The sequence below is a fragment of the Aythya ferina genome (assembly GCF_964211825.1).
Source record: "Aythya ferina genome assembly, chromosome: 12".
Taxonomy (NCBI): Eukaryota; Metazoa; Chordata; class Aves; order Anseriformes; family Anatidae; genus Aythya; species Aythya ferina.
Window position 1 is genome coordinate 11294956 of NC_140308.1, and position 15507 is coordinate 11310462.

The 15507-nt window shown below is 60.3% G+C and overlaps 2 protein-coding genes across 2 annotated transcripts; both read left to right on the forward strand.

The window, feature by feature from the left end:
- Positions 1-132: 132 nt before the first annotated feature.
- Positions 133-6933, forward strand: USB1 (U6 snRNA biogenesis phosphodiesterase 1). The gene is made up of 7 exons (XM_084533622.1): positions 133-264; positions 391-551; positions 1274-1457; positions 2049-2102; positions 3851-3956; positions 4605-4688; positions 4949-6933. Exons 1-7 carry the CDS (start codon positions 146-148, stop codon positions 5051-5053), a joined length of 813 nt encoding a protein of 270 aa, XP_084389748.1. The 5' UTR covers positions 133-145; the 3' UTR covers positions 5054-6933.
- Positions 6934-7258: 325 nt separating this feature from the next.
- On the forward strand, positions 7259-13239 carry MMP15 (matrix metallopeptidase 15). Its single transcript, XM_084533617.1, has 10 exons — positions 7259-7589; positions 8604-8752; positions 9127-9249; positions 9363-9670; positions 9866-10027; positions 10199-10422; positions 10578-10716; positions 10986-11136; positions 11403-11518; positions 11873-13239. Exons 1-10 carry the CDS (start codon positions 7470-7472, stop codon positions 12331-12333), a joined length of 1953 nt encoding a protein of 650 aa, XP_084389743.1. The 5' UTR covers positions 7259-7469; the 3' UTR covers positions 12334-13239.
- The last annotated feature ends 2268 nt before the right edge of the window (positions 13240-15507 follow it).

Genomic DNA, 15507 nt, shown 5'->3' on the forward strand with positions numbered 1-15507 from the left:
TGCCGGGCCGCGCCGCCAACAGCGCCTCCCGGCCGCGGCGGGGGGGTCGGGGCCGCTGCTGGGGCTCGGAGGGAGGAAGGGAAAGGAAGGGAAGGGGAGGGAAGGGGAGGAGGGAGGGAGCCTCGCAGCGCCGCCCCCCAGCGCCATGAGGGCTGCGCTGGTGGGGTACAGCAGCTCCGAGGAGGAGGAGGAGGAAGGGGGGAGGAAGGGCGGCGGGGACCGAGCCTCCCCCCGGGGCTCCCCGCGGGGCTCCCCCCGGGCCAGGTGGGTGCCGCAGCGCTTTGGCAGGTCCCCGGGGAGGCCCTCGCCCCGCAGCCGGTCCCTGCCGAGCCTCGGCCGGGGCCCGGCGGAGGGTGCGGGTGCTGAGCGCCGCTTCTTCCCTCCCCGCAGCACGGCCCGAGCCCGGCTGCCCGTCCCCGAGTGCGTGCTGGCCATGTTCAGGGAGCAGGAGGAGGAGGAGAGGGGTGCGGAGGACAGAGCCAAGCACGGCGGGCGTGTGCGCTGCTTCCCCCACGAGCGGGGCAATTGGGCCACCCACGTCTACTTGCCGTGTAGGTAAACTGCCTGAGCGGGGGTGGGCACGGGGAGGGCAGGGAGCCCTGGGGAGAGGGGCTGTCAGTGCTGGGCACGGGTTCCAGCCGGTCAGGTAAGGCACGAAAGGCCCTGAGAGTCTGTGTGTGTCTAGTTTAGGAGGTGGGGTGCAGGTAAGACTGGGCTGTGAAACACGTGTCATCCCCAAAACATCATAGAATCATACAGTCATGCAATTGTGCCTCCCTCTGCAAGCTGTCAGCGAGCAGCAGCCTTGTAATGGGCAGGCATCTCTGCCCAGCACAAAGTGCTGTTTCTCAGCCTGTCATTAAATGTGCTCGCCCGTTGCACTGGGCACAGCAGCCTTTTCCACAAATGCACACAAGGTCTGTAGGGATCAGGAGGGGGATGGAGAGACCTGTGGCTCTCACCGTGAGCTGGAGTGACTGCTGGGTTAGCAAGTCGAGGCATCTTTGCTCACAGTGCCAAGGCCTCTAATGGAAGGGCAGGAGAAGAGCAGACTGTTAAAAAAAAGAGATACAGAGCATGGACGGGTAGATGGGTTTTTACCTAGTCTCCTCCTGGTCTGTCCGTGGTCTGGTAGGAGCAGTGGTCACAGCACTGGCCCCTTACTGGAGTAAGGAATAGCAGTGCTAGTGCTAGTTCCTCCCTGTCCCCGAGATCTGTGGCTGATGCTGTGGGGAGGGAGCTGGCGCTCACTGTGCTGCCATTTGCTTTGCAGACAAAGTCCAGGAGGAATTCCTGGAGTTGCTGGACCTCCTGGTGTCCCATGCTCGAACCTACGTCTCCTCACTCACTGCCATGGAAGAGTTCCACATCAGTCTCTCACAGAGCGTGGTGCTGCGCTACCACTGGATAAACCCCTTTGTCCAGTCCCTCAAGGAGCGCCTGGCCTCCTATGACAGGTAGGAGCAGCTGAGCCTCACAGGAGCTCCTGTGCATCCGTTCCTTTCCTTCCACTTGGTCTGGTCTCTGCTTCATCAGCATCTGCACAGTAAGGCTTCTCTCTGGGAGCTGGTGCTGCACGAGTAAAGCCTGGGGAGTTTGCTGTCTGCCCTGGGATCCAGCACCACACAAATCAGCAGGCCAGCCACATTTGTGCCGGCGATATTGCTGTGGCCTGCAAGGACTCCACTTCCAAGGACAAGGCCAGAGCTGTGCTGTCCTATAAACAGTGGATATTCACTACTGGCTTCATTGCTTGCATCTGGCTGAGATACCCACCAAGGATCAGATGTTTTAGTGCTTTTTTTTTTTTTTTTGCTGCCTGAGCTTCAGAAGGCTGAAAACACTGGTGGGAAATGGATTATTTTAAGCCCAGAAAGGTTCCAGTTGCACCAGCTCAGTGTGACTGGAGCAAGCGTTTGCCTTTGTCTTTCCACAGCTTGGTAGAAATTCTGTATCTGTAAATCTGTAACTGTATCTGTAATTCTGTAACTGTCTGTTTGTTTGTTTGTTTTTCTTTCCTATCTGAAAAAGAGTCTTTCTTATTTCAGGTTCTTCTGTGTAGCTAACCAAATGAAAGTGTATACCAACCAGAACAAAACCAGGTGAGCGAGCACTGGAGCAGCCTGCCTGGGGAGAAGGCTGGGTGAGGTGGTTTGTGGATGGGAAGCGTGGCGCTGCCTGTCCTGTGCTGTGGCAGTTGCTGCAGGCAGTCGTGTGGAGGACCAGAATGCAATCTCCCCGTCTTACCACCTCTTTGACTGAGGTTTCATATCTTTGCTCAGCCACTTCTAGGAGCGCTCCGGGGTGCATAATTTTTCAGCTTCAATATTGATTCTCTGCGAGCTATTATTCTCTGTGGTGACTGAACCTCAGGCTGCAGAATTTCAGTCTTCTTACGAGAGGAGAAGAGATGTGTTCACAACGTGACCCGAGGCAGGCCTTTTTGCTGGGGTTAGACTAATGCTGCAGCTTCACATCAGCTGGAGCAGACAGTGCTGCCAGCGGAGGCAGCCCAGTGCATCGCCATCTCCGATCTGTTTTGCTCTGTGGTTTCACAGATCCTCATGCCAGCTCAGGGAGTGGGTGAGGGGGAATGAGCAGCCTGGGGCAGGCAGAGTGGGGGCCACCTCTTTTGGCAGCAGTGCCAGCTTATGCTGATCATAAAATTGCAGTGCAAGCCTTCAAAGGGCTGGAGACAAATAGCTCTGAGCGTGCTAATTCACCTGCGTGTCAGCTCAGAACCCTGATAGTGCCAATTCCAGTTTAACACAATTAAGTAGTTTAAATGTCAAAGCACATTAAAAGAAAGGTGATTACAATTATGAAATGTTGCTAAATCTAATGGGAATGGCAAAGCACGTTAGTCATGGGCGGATGGAAGCAGCTCCTGAGTGATATTTGTCCTCCAGGCCTCCCGTGCCATCAGGCCCAGGCATACAGAAAGTATCACCAAGACGGTCCTTGAGGAGGAACCTCTTTGTCACGTCTCTCCAGCTTCGTACTTCCCCATTTGTGCTGTTCACAGCTGGTGCCTCCTAGCCACTTCCTATCCCACTGTACAACTGTAGCAACTTATATTTTCTGTAATGTAACTACTGAACAGGGCGTAGTGTTCAGTGCTCTGCTGAAATACCCCATCAAGTGTGTCCTTTGCCTGGAAAACGAATTGTCATGTCTCAAAAGGTGCTGAGTTCATCTAGTAAGCCTGCATTATGTATCATCTGCTGAGAGCTGGGCCTGTTTAGCTTGGAGAAGAGAAAACTGAGGGGAGATCTCATCAATGCATATAAATATCTGAAGGGAAGGTGCCAACAAGATGGAACCAGACTCATTTCAGTTGTGCCCAGCGACAGGACGAGAGGCAATGGACACAAACTGAAACAGGAAGTTATGGCTGAATATGAGGGGGCATTTCTTTACTGTGAGGGTCACAGAGCACTGGAACAGGCTGCCAAGAGATGTTGTGGAGTCTCCTTCTCTGGAGATACTCAAAACCTGCCTGGACGTGACCCTGTGCAACGTGCTCTAGGTGATCCTGCTTAGCAGGGGGATAGGACCAGATGATCTCCAGAGGTCCCTTCCAACCTCAGCCATTCTATGATTCAATGATCCAGTCCTGCTTCTCCAGTTTTCTCCCTGTTGCCATGTCTTTATGGCTTTTTTTTCAGAATAGTCACTGTGCTTGAATGCTAAAGCCTAGCATTTCTCAGAGTATCTTTTTTTTTTTTTTTTTTCTGCTTTGAAAAAGGGCTAGGAACTTTGCCTGGTAGGAATACATGGTTAGCATGCTTCTGGCTGTGCTTTCTGCAGCATGACAGGGTGTGTGCACTCTCTCCTTGTCTTTGTTCAGGACCTTCATTGGATTGGAGGTCTCCGCTGGGCATTTCCAGTTGCTGGAACTGGTCTCAGAGGTGGACAAAGTTATGGAGGAATTTGACCTTCCCACATTCTACAAGGTGAGGTGTATCGCATTTCCCTACTGGTCTGGAGATGCTGGCTGGGTCGCTGTGAGGGTTGGGGGGCTGCTAGTCCATGAAATGTTCAACCCCAAATATTTGGGAACGGTGAGGTTAGACTCTGAAGTGGTCTCCCATGGGCTAGTCAGTGACATTCACTGTTAACAGCCTGAACAGGATCTTGCTGAGAATGGGATTAGTGTAAGTTCTGTTTCGTGTCCTGTCCAGGAGAGTAAAGATGTTAACTGCTGAGTAGCTTCTGGGAATTGGGCTTCTGGGGGGGGCTGAGTAAGGTGCCTGCAGTTGAGAGAGCACATCACAGACACAGCAGGGACAATCCCATTGTGTAGGACTGGAGGACAATCCCTGATTGTCCTAGTGGATTGAGTGGGGCATGGGATGAGTACTGTGGGACTGAGGAGATGCTTGTGCCTCCTCCTCAGGCAGTTTCCTGGGGCATCAGGTTTGCTTGGCACTAACTTTGGGGACAGGATTAGATTTTGAAGGACCAAACTCTGATTTCTCTGTCTCTGGAAGTGCTCAGAGATCACAGGCAGGGCAGCACCGTACCAAATATCCCCCTGTGGCTCCCTGCACTGAGCAAAGCCACCTTCTGTTCTTGCAATCTGATCCGTGTTTTATCTTCAGGACCCATCGTTCCATATCAGCTTGGCCTGGTGTGTTGGGGACCTGACTGGCAGCCTGGAGGGGCAGTGTCTGCAGGAGCTCCAGGTACGTCCCCACACCAGGCAGAGAGGAGGGGAAGAGCAGAGGGGGAGTTGTTTTTCTGAGGCAAACCCCACTGGATTAGAAGAAGATAAACTTTTTGTGGGGACAATGAGCTAAACCATCCTCTTGAAGGAAGTCAGAAGCTGCCAGCCACAAACTCATCTCTGACTTGGTTCAGAGAAGCAGCTGCTGACTCCATCTTCTGGGAACTGCCCTGTCCACCTTCCCTGTACTGACTCCTGCCTTCTGCCTGTGTTTTCCAGGACATTGTGGACAGGTTTGAGGACTCAGCGCTCGTTCTGCGTGTCCAATGGGAGCAAATCCGCTGCAAGTCAGGGAACAAATTCTTCTCCTTCCCCTTGAGGTAGGGCCTGGTAGGTTTCAGAGCCCTGAAGACCCTGCATTTCAACAAAGAACTGTTCTCCAGCACAGCTCTAAGCAGTGGAAGCTGTCACACACCTCCCACATTCTTGTCTGCTCAGCAGCTCTGGGGAGTTTGTGGTATCAAACTTCCAGGTTTGAGTTTCTGGCTGAAGAAACGTGTGTGTATAGCAGATTTCCTACAGCAGCGTGCTGTCAGCAGCTAGGATGTGCTTCAGTCAGCACTGGTGGTTCCAACCATCCCACGGTGGCTGATTTTTAATATACATATGTATGTATATCAAAGCCATGGATGCCTTATGTTAAAGAGAAAGAAGGTAGCGTGGGAAGCTCTTGCTAAAGGAAGTATGTCTCACACGGTTGCAAATAGCACCAACTTCTTGTCAGGAGGCTTGGAGCATGCCGACTGCTGAGCTCAGAGTCCCTCGTTCTGAAAAGCAAGAGGCAAGGATGCAGAGCTAGGCTCTTGCACCAGAGCATCTCCCCACCATAACCCAGCCCGGAGGAGTTCACGGGTCGTGTTCTGTGTCCATCTCACGCTGTTGCTGCCTCTACAGAAAAATTACAGTAACAGGTTCTTTCACCAAACAGCAAAAAGGTTAAATCTCGGCAGAGAGGTTGGAAACCCCTCGTGTTTCAGCGCTAACCCAGCGTGGCGTCGGGCTGGTTTTAAAACGACTTTGTTTTAAGCTCGTGTGTGTCAAAAGGACCATTCTGGAGGGCAGCTGCCCGTCAGAAGCTGGCTGCCATCCTAGGGCGAGCCCGAGAGAGGGCAGTGTCGGCTCTCATATCGTGACTGAGCTGGAAAGGCGGTGCCTGCTGGTGAGCAAGACAAGGAGTGGCACACACACGCACTTTCCCGTGAAAACAACACCGTCGGAGCAGCGATGATCCTGTTGACTGTGGGCTGGACTTTGTCCCTTGAGAGAAGCTCCTTTCTTGTCCTTTGTCCTGCGGGAAGGTCTGCTTCAGCCTCTTAGGTATTCAGAGCGAGATGCTCGTGTGCTGCCCTCAATCTTTCATTTCACATTTGTCTGATGAAAAACTGCGAGGCTGCTTCTGACGGTAAAATCTGTCTCCTCATTTCGTAAAACTGCTTCTGTGGTGTATTTGAGCTGTTCAATTTCAGGAGTGCCCAGCTCCAGCGGCTCCCGCAGACTTCAAATGAGGCCGTGTCTGCAAGGCCTGCCGTGAGCTGGGTGTAGCACTCTCCTTGCACTTGTACACAAGGAAGCTCGGGGCCCTCACAGCCATTGGAGCTTCTGTCTCAGTGCAGGTCTTTGTCTGCCAACTCCCCTGCAATATCTGGTTTTCAAATTAATGGAATTCCTGGGGGGACGGCGAGGGAGAAGCAGCAAATTCAATGCATTGTTCAGATAAAATGGAACAACCCTCCCCCCTTCGTTCTTCTCCCTCCACTGCATGTTGTTTTTGGGTTTTGTTTTTGGCGCTGCCAGCTGAGGGTCCCAGCACTTGTTTGCCCAAGCCTCTGCTCTGGGTGGCTCAGCACGTCGGCTGTGCAGCCTGTGAAGATGCCTGAAGGAGCTGAATTTGAGGCAGTCAGGACCTCGCTCCAGGGGGGCACGGCACACCAGTGGTCCCCTCGGGATGCGCATCTGGCCCGGGTATTTGGCAGATTGCTGCGCTGCTCACTGCTGCTTCCAGCGTGCCCCTTCCCCCTTTTTATCCAGACCCCGTCTTTAGTCAGTCAGCTTCTGGGATAGGGATATGCACGGACTTTAAGTGATTATGCCCCAAGTTGTTTTTTGCCCGTTTGTTTTGCTTTTCCCCTTTAAAACATAAATAAATAAATAAATAAATAAAAAGACTTGGAGCCTTCCACTGAAACTTGGCTCCCGCCATCCCCCTCCTGCTCTCTGTGTGGTTTGAGCTCAGCGGGGAGAGGTCAGTGCCCAGCGAGCAGCTGCAGCCGCCGGCCCTGCTGCCCCCCCAGGGGTGCTGGCTGGGGTCACCCTCCCCTCCCACCCTCGGGCAGCACCCAAGGGTGGCTCCCGGTGCGCCCACGGAGCCGGCCTGCCCGAAACCCGCTCGGGCAAACGCCGGCACCGAAACCACCGCGGGGCCAAAGTCCGGGACCGCGGGCGAGGAGCAGCGGGGGGCGCCCGGGGGCTGGGAGGCGGTGGGGGGGGGGGGGGCTCGGCCCGGCTCCGCCTCGCTCCGTTCAGCACCGCCCCGCGCCTGGCCGAGCCGAGCCGAGCCGAGCCGAGGCACATGGGCTGCGCTCCGCCGGCCTGAGCCCCCCGCACGGCCCCGCACGGCCCCGGCAGCGCCGCCCATGCAGCTCCGCGCAGCCCCCGCGGCGACCCGGGCACGGCCCATGAGGGCGGCGTAGCTCGGGCAGCTCGGCCCGGCCCGGCCCGGCTCGGCACGGCTCGGCCCGGGATGGCGGCCGGCGGTGGTGCCCCCCGCGGGGCGGGCGGGAGCCTCCCGGCCCTGCTGCTGCTGCTGCTGGTGGTGCTGCTGCTGCTGGGGGCGGCCACGGGCGGAGAGGTCAACGCCGAGGTGAGCGGGGGAAAACGGGAGAAAGGGGGTCGGGGTGGGGTGCTGCGGTTCGGGGATTTGGGCTTTTGGGGTGGCTCCCCCCCGGGTGGCACCGCTGTGACCCCAAAGGGCGGCGGGGGCAGCTCGGGGATCCGGAGATGCTCCCTGCAGCCGCTGAGCCCAGCGCCTCGCTGTCCCCGCTGCTGTGCCGGGGGTGAGCGGTGCTGGGGGGCACGGGAACGGCCCCAAGCACAGGGCACTGCCCCCATCCTCGCCTTCACCCTCCTGTCTGCAGCCCCTGGGGGTGCTGAGCCCCCCGTGAGGCTCCCCCCGGCTCCCGGCAGGTCCTGCCAGCGGCCTCGCCTCTCCCCGCAAGCTGAGCGCAGGGACAAAAGCGCTGGCTCCCAGGGAGGTAGGAGCAGAGCAGGGATCCTGCCCGCGCCTGCCCAGCCCCGGGCGAGGGCTGGGCCCAGCTGCACCATTTCCATTTCCCCGCTGCTCGCTCCTGGCTCGCTCACCGCTTGCCCCTGCGGCACCTGGGCTATGGCCCAGAAGCGATGGTGCGGGGCTTGGGGTCAGGGCCCCATGTCGGGGGTGCGCCTGCTGCGGTGATTTGGCCCCTTCTGGCCTCAGGGAGCTATATGGAGAGTGCCATGGCCCTTGTGCTGCAGCAGGTAGGGCCAGCGGCCCCTCAGATCTGCCCCTTCACACCCTGCCCTGTGCTTTCTACCAGCCTCACATCCTGCCCGGGTGCAGTGCTCCCCACAGAGCATCCCCGAGCGCAGCCGTGATCCTTCAGAGACTGGCGAGGCTGCCCCGGTGAGGCCAGCACACGTGGAGGCAGCAGCAGATGGGGACAGCAGAGCTGCAGGAGCAGTGCTCCTGGGACTGGTGGTCCAGGCCCATCGGGTGTGCACATGGCTGGCGTCTCGAGGAGCTTTTTGTTCTGGGGCAGCTCCCGTTGGGGCTGACAGCAGCGCAAGGAAGGCTTCCTCCTCCCTGCCTGCCAGCCTGATGCTTGTTTTCCTCTCGCAGGCGTGGCTGCGGCTGTATGGCTACCTGCCCCAGTCCAGCAGGCAGATGTCCACCATGCGCTCTGCTCAGATCTTCTCCTCAGCCCTCTCGGAGATGCAGAAGTTCTACGGGATCACCGTCACTGGTGTCCTGGATGAGGAGACCAAAATGTGAGTTCCTCCACGAGCTGCTCTCTTGCTCTTGCAGAAAGGAGCTTGACTTTCTGGCTCACCTCTTCCCGAGTGCCTTTAGCGGGGATCAGCCTCTGGCTGACCACAAGTTCCCTTTCCCAGAGCGATGGAGATGTCTGATCTGCTTTTTGTGCTCACGCCACTGCTGTCATCTTCTGCTGGCAGTGAGCCCCTGCAGGCTATGGAAAGCTCAGCTTGCCTGCGCCCTGCCTGCATACGCACCCAGCGGTGTGGGTGCTGCCTCCCATGGGACCCATGTCTCCCTGCCACGCCTGCAGCTCCCCTCGCTGGCTGCGGTGGCCGTAATTTCTCCGGGTGGTGCGCTGAGCCCTCACTTGATGCCCTCCTGGCAGGTGGATGAAGCGTCCCCGCTGCGGGGTCCCAGACCAGTTTGGGGTCCAGATGAAGTCCAACATGCGGCGGAAGAGGTACGCGCTCACGGGGCGGCGCTGGAGCCAGAGCCATCTCACCTTCAGGTACCCAGCGATCAGCACGCGGCAGCTTTTTCAGGCTTAGGGTTTGCTGCAGACCCTTTGGGCCAGGGTTGCAGTGGGTTGAGCCTGACTGAGGCCCTGCTCTGTGCCCCCAGCATCCAGAACTACACGGAGAAGCTGGGCCGGTACCACTCGTACGAGGCCATCCGCCAAGCCTTCCGCGTGTGGGAGCAGGCCACGCCGCTCGTCTTCCAGGAGGTGCCGTACGAGGACATCCGTCAGAAGCGCAAGAAGGAGGCTGACATCATGGTGCTTTTTGCCTCCGGCTTCCACGGGGACAGTTCCCCTTTCGATGGCGTCGGGGGATTTTTGGCTCATGCCTATTTCCCCGGCCCGGGGATGGGTGGGGACACGCACTTCGACTCGGATGAGCCCTGGACGCTGGAGAACACGGATGTGTCTGGTGAGCCGATGCAGGGGGCTGGGGTGGCAAGGTGGTTGGAGAAGGCAGGGTTTGGTTGTGCCTGGGTGATGTGTGCCTGCAGGGCAGACAGAGCATTTCCTCTGGGGGTGACGCAGATTGCTCTGGTCCCATGGCAGAGCATCCCTGGCACAGGGATGCCCCATGCTGCCTTGCTGACAGTGCCTTTCCCTGCAGGGAACAACCTTTTCCTGGTGGCCGTGCACGAGCTGGGGCACTCGCTGGGCCTGGAACATTCCAGCAACCCCAGTGCTATCATGGCCCCCTTCTACCAGTGGATGGACACGGAGAACTTCCAGCTGCCTGAGGATGACCTCAAGGGCATCCAACAGCTGTACGGTGAGGACACACAGCTGGGACGAGGACTGGGCAGAGGGACAGGGGTGTTTCACCAGCTGGAAGCTGGGTGCATGGTCTTGGACCTGTGCCTGGCCTGGGAGTGGGGGGAAGGAGGCGCTGACAGTGTTGGTTTGCAAGCTCTCCATGCGTTCTCTCCCCTCCCCTGCCCAGGTACCGCAGATAGGCTCCCTCAGCCCACCAAGCCCTTGCCCACCGTGACGCCCCGAAGACCTGGCAGGCCGGACCAGAGACCCCCCAGGCCACGTCCGCCAGGGAAACCAGAGCGGCCCCCCAGACCTGGCAGCCCAGAGCGACCTGACCAGTACGGCCCCGACATCTGCGATGGGAACTTCGACACGGTGGCGGTGCTGCGGGGGGAGATGTTTGTGTTTAAGGTACCTGCCAGGACCCCCCTCCTACCCTATATCTGCTCTGGAGATCTCTGGAAGGCCCTAATGAGACGATGGTGCCCTGGCCCCGTGTGCCCAAGCACAGAGCTCTGTCCCCGTGTGCCCTGCTGACACCCTGCTGACACCCTGCTTCCCAACAGGGCCGGTGGTTCTGGAGGGTGCGGCACAACCGGGTGCTGGACAACTACCCCATGCCCATCGGGCACTTCTGGCGGGGCCTGCCCGGGGATATCGATGCTGCCTACGAGAGGCACGACGGCAGATTTGTCTTCTTTAAAGGTGAGTGGCGTGGCTGGGGTGTAGTGTGCTGCCACATCGTGGCCTGGTGTGCTCCCAGCTCTCTTGGTCCCCTCCCAAAGCACCAGTGCAGTCTGCCTGGCTTTGCAGGTGCAAAGCGCTGCTGCCTAGAGCTGCTGTCCGGTCCCTAAGGCTTCTGGCCAAGGGCTGGGGTGGCCACAGGCATCACACCCCCTCCCTGTCTGGATGCATGCACGCTGCACCAGCTGTTTTGCAGCCTCATTTCCCTTCTCCCTTTCCTTCCCACCCAGGTGACCGGTACTGGCTCTTCCGAGAAGCCAACCTGGAGGCTGGGTACCCGCAGCCGCTGGCCACCTACGGGCAGGGCATCCCCTACGACAGCATCGACACGGCGGTCTGGTGGGAGCCCACGGGGCACACCTTCTTCTTCCGTGGGGACAGGTACATGCTGCCCTCGCTGGGGCTCCAGGGTCATCTCCCCGCTGTCATCCCCTGCCCCGTGCCCCCGTTCTCCTGTCTGGAGCGGGGATGGTGTGGGCTGGGTGGAGGTGGGAGGCTGAGCTGTTGGCAAATGGCTTCCTACAGGGGGTCTGTTGAGCTGATGGGGGAAAAAGTGGGGCCAGAGCCCCCTGTGCTGTCCACAGCCGTGGGATGGGGGCAGTGTCCGTGCCCGCTGCCAGCTCACCAGGTCCCTCTGCCTCCCACAGATACTGGCGCTTCAATGAGGACACGCGCTCGGTGGACCCCGGGTACCCCAAGCCCATCTCGGTCTGGGTGGGCATCCCTCCCTCGCCCAAGGGTGCCTTCCTCAGCTCAGATGCCTGTAAGTAGAGGAGAAGAGGGGGTGAGGGGGGATGCGGGCTCCTCTCTCGGCAGCTACCGGCCCCTCTAGCAGCAGGGGACCAGAGAGCACGGCCGTGTGGGCAGAGCAGGGTGCTGCAGAGGTCAGATGGGAACAGACACCACCTTTCTCTGCTCTTTTTGCTCTTCTCCATCACGTGGGAGCTGGGAGGGAGCTCAGGAGCTGCCTAGCTAGCCCTTCCAAGGGGCAGGGAGCCCTGTTTCCCCTGTTTTGCAGATCCTGAAGCAAACGCAACCTGCAGGCCGGCCATGTGCTGTGCCTGGCAGGGGACTCCAGCCTCTCACCCCTCACCTCCGTCTCTTTCTCCTCCCCCAGCTTCAACGTACTTCTACAGAGGCACAAAGTACTGGAAGTTCGACAACGAGCGACTCAAAACGGAGCCGGGCTATCCCAAATCCATCCTGCGGGACTTCATGGGCTGCCAGGTGGAGCTGGTCCCAGACCCCAACCCCCGGTGGCCTGACGTCGACCAGCCTCCCTTCAACCCCGATGGGGATGAGAACCCTGGTGGGCGGTCCGAAGGCGAGGAGGATGAGGAGGAGGAAGAGGAGGATGAGGAGGATTACAGCGAGGGCGGCCGCAAGCAGGGCGGGGACGTGGACGTGGTGGTGCAGATTGACGAGTACACACGCACCATGAGCGTCGTGATGGTGCTGGTGCTGCTGGTGCTGCTGCTCTGCATCCTCGGCCTCATCTACGTCATCGTGCAGATGCAGAGGAAGGGCACGCCCCGAATGCTCTTGTACTGCAAGCGCTCCTTGCAGGAGTGGGTCTGACCCCCATCTTCCCCCACCCTCTGCCACCATGGTGCTAACGACGAGCCTGCCCTGCCCCTCCCCAGCAGCCTATTTATACCCAGAGGTTCGTCCCACTCCCCCCTAGCCCCCGTGCACTGCCGCTGCTTGGTGTCCCCAGCCCCAGAAGGGGGATCCCCACCTGCCCCAGCCTAGGGTGAGGGGTGTCCCTGAGCCCCCCGTTGTCTGCGTAACCCGGTTCCACACCTGGTCTGGGGCTGGAGGATGTCTGAGGAGCTGGGGGCAGCAGGGCTGGATGGAACCCATGTCCCGCAGGCTGGTGGGGTGCCCCCCTCCCTCACGACACCCTTGCCAGCAGCTCAGGCTGCTCCAGAGGAGGGTGTCCCCCATCGCCCTGTGCCTCTGCCCTGGCAGGTCTGCATTCCCCAGCGTGCATCCAGCTGCTGAGTTGTGGACAGTGCTTGTGGGAGTGATAGGAGAGGTGGGAACGTGCCCGGCACTGCATGCCCAGTCCTCCAGCGGGCAGCTCTCGGCAGCGAGTGGCTGTGGAGCTGCTGGGACCTGTGGCCTGGCAGTGAGGGGAAGGGAGGGCTGAGCACGGCCACGCTCCCTTCCACAGCCTGGGGAGGGGGGGACGCAGTGCCTAAAGATAGCACGGAGCTCGGGAAACCCAACACGGAAGGCAGGTGCCAGGCCGGGCTCCCTTCCCGTAGGGTCTTTGGCTGGTGTGAGGAGCGGGGTGCTGCCTCCGCAACCCCCTTGGCTCAGCTCGGTCCCTTCCTCCCGCTTCGGATATCAGCCCAGGTCCCTGCTGCTGCAGGACGAAGCCCTCGGGGCGTGCGCTCCCCTTCCTGGGGTGCCAGCCTCCCCTGGCCCCGCGGGCAGGGGTGCCTTGTACTTGTATTAAATGGGTTGGGTGCGAGGAGAGCCATGGTGCTGTCCTTCCTGGGGGGGCTATGGGATGGGGATGGGGATGGGGATGGAGGGATGGGGGGCAGGAGTCAAAGCGGCTTTCCCTATGAGGTGTTCAGCAGGTGTGGGGTGGTAAGATGCTCACTCAAGGGTGCCACCTTCCTAGGCATCTGTGGGGCTGGGCTGGGGGCTGTGGGGCAGTGTCAGGGCAGGGGGAGGAGAGGGGAGCAGCGGGCTGGGACCCCCAGCCTGCACCAAAAGGGGGGGGCTCCCACATTGCCCCCAGCCCCAACCAGGGCTCCCCGTGCCCCCCGGCTGCACCTGCCCCTTGTGGCCCTGCTGCCCGGGGGCTGCTTTTCTGAGGGGGCTGCTGGCAGCAGGACAGAGCCGCCTTTCACGGGCTCTGCAGCCGAGGCGGCCTCGCCGGGCTGGCCCCGTGGGAACACAGCCTGCCTTGTTCAACAGGGCCCGGCTGGTGGGGCCGAGGGCTGCAGGGGTGCTCGGGGGGGGGGGGGGACGGGTCAGTGGTGCTGTGCTTCCCCCGTCCCCATGCAGGCCCGGGGCTTTTCTTGTGGGAACGGGGCCGGCCGCGTCCTGCTGGCTGCTCCCCGGGACACGGCAGCTTCTCCTCAGGGAAGATGAAAGCTGGAGGAGCTGCGGAGATCAGAGGAATGAGCTTGGGAGTGGGAGAGATTAGATCCTAGCGTAGGGTTTATTTATTTATATTTTGTTTTCCAGGGAAAAACGTTACTCATGAGGGCGGCCGTGGGCAGGCAGGAGCTGAGGCAGGCGATGCCCATGGCCGTGGTGGCTGCACCTCGCTGGCTTGGCCAGGAGCTGGGGGGCCTGAGCTGCTGCCCTGGGGGGCTGTGGGGTCAGACCCACACCACAGCCCCGTACCCGAGGCAGCCTGACCCGGTGCTAACGGGAGCGAGGGGCTGGGCTGCCCCCTGGGTGCAGACCCCAACTCATGTCCCCCATCCCACCTCTGGCCCTCAGGAGTCCTGCACGCTCCCTGACCCCACAGTGAGATGGGGCCGCATGGGGCCTGCCCTGCCTCAGTTTCCCCTCTCAACGGGTGCGGGTGTCTCTGACAGGGGGCAGGGAGCAGCCACCATTCCCACCCTGCTTTCCCCGGGGCTCCAGCCACTCTTCCATACCCCCGACAGCCCCAGAAGGAGCTTCCTCTTCCCCCTTCCCCCTCAGTCACAAGCAGCAGGGGGGACACGAAGCCTTTGTGCCCCCAGCCCGGCGATGGAGACAAACCCGTCCCTGTCACCAGCCCCCAGCCCGCGCCCCCGCTTCCGGGCCTGGGGCTGCTGGCAGGGTGCCCGGGCCGGGCTGCAGCCAGCTCCCAGCGCCGCTAATTGCTTTAAAAGGGAAGGACGGGACGGGACGGGACGGCTGCTGGCTCCCACCCCGCTGCCCCACGCTGCCAGCCCTGGCACCAGGGAGCCCCACGGCAGGGGACACCCAGCCCCTGGCCCTCCCCGCCACAGCTCGCTGGGGGACGCGGGGACACGGCCCCACGGGGGACAAGGAAATGCTGACACATGGGGGGATCACGCTTCCAGGTGGCTTTGTGCTGTTGATTTTCACCTGCCAGGCCATGCTGGAGATTTGCTCCCTTTTTATTAGGTTTTAACCTTCGTTTCCTCCAGATTTGGGGGGCGGGGGGAGGGATGGGAAGCCCCCTGAGGCCACGCTGCCTGATTTAGCTCTGGCCCAGGAAACACAAGGAGGAAAAAAAAAATCCCACAACACAAATGCATTTCTTACTGCCCTCTGTGGACCCACTGCTGGTGCCGCACCTGGGGGGGCTCTGTGGAGCCACGGGTGGGCCCAGCCTGCTCCAAACTGGGGGGCTACAAAAGGGCGAGCCCGGCCAAAAGGTGACGTGTGGCTGGGACTCACCGCCCCCGCCGAGACAGCGCCGGAGGTCAGCACAGCCGCAGCTCCCACGGTGGGTGTGTTTCCCACGGCAGCTGTGCTCCCCCGGGGGTGCTGAGGATTTGTAAGGGAGCAGGGTGCGGGGGGAGCCCAGCACCTGGCACCCCGAGATGCCCCGGAGCTGGTGGAGGATGCCCGTCCTCTTCTGTAGGCGGCCCTGCCTCAGCCAGGGGCAGCTCCTCGCTGCTGGGGCAGGGGCAGCAGCGGAGGACGAGGCCTGGGAGCAGGCTGATAGGGGAAGGAGCCGTGTGGGAACAGGGGCCGGGGCCGTCCTGTGTAGGCCAGCTGGGACGTCACTTCCCACCCCCAGTTTTCCCCGGATGCTGCAGCGGA

Bases quoted from the DNA above. Each gene is read 5' to 3' on its own strand.
- MMP15 (XM_084533617.1), top strand. From the start codon at position 7,470: ATGGCGGCCGGCGGTGGTGCCCCCCGCGGGGCGGGCGGGAGCCTCCCG. The intron at 8,753-9,126 runs GTGAGTTCCTCC...CCCTCCTGGCAG, and splicing joins CTGGATGAGGAGACCAAAAT to GTGGATGAAGCGTCCCCGCT. The intron at 10,717-10,985 runs GTGAGTGGCGTG...CTTCCCACCCAG, and splicing joins CAGATTTGTCTTCTTTAAAG to GTGACCGGTACTGGCTCTTC.
- USB1 (XM_084533622.1), top strand. From the start codon at position 146: ATGAGGGCTGCGCTGGTGGGGTACAGCAGCTCCGAGGAGGAGGAGGAG. The intron at 552-1,273 runs GTAGGTAAACTG...TTTGCTTTGCAG, and splicing joins CACCCACGTCTACTTGCCGT to ACAAAGTCCAGGAGGAATTC. The intron at 2,103-3,850 runs GTGAGCGAGCAC...GTCTTTGTTCAG, and splicing joins ACCAACCAGAACAAAACCAG to GACCTTCATTGGATTGGAGG.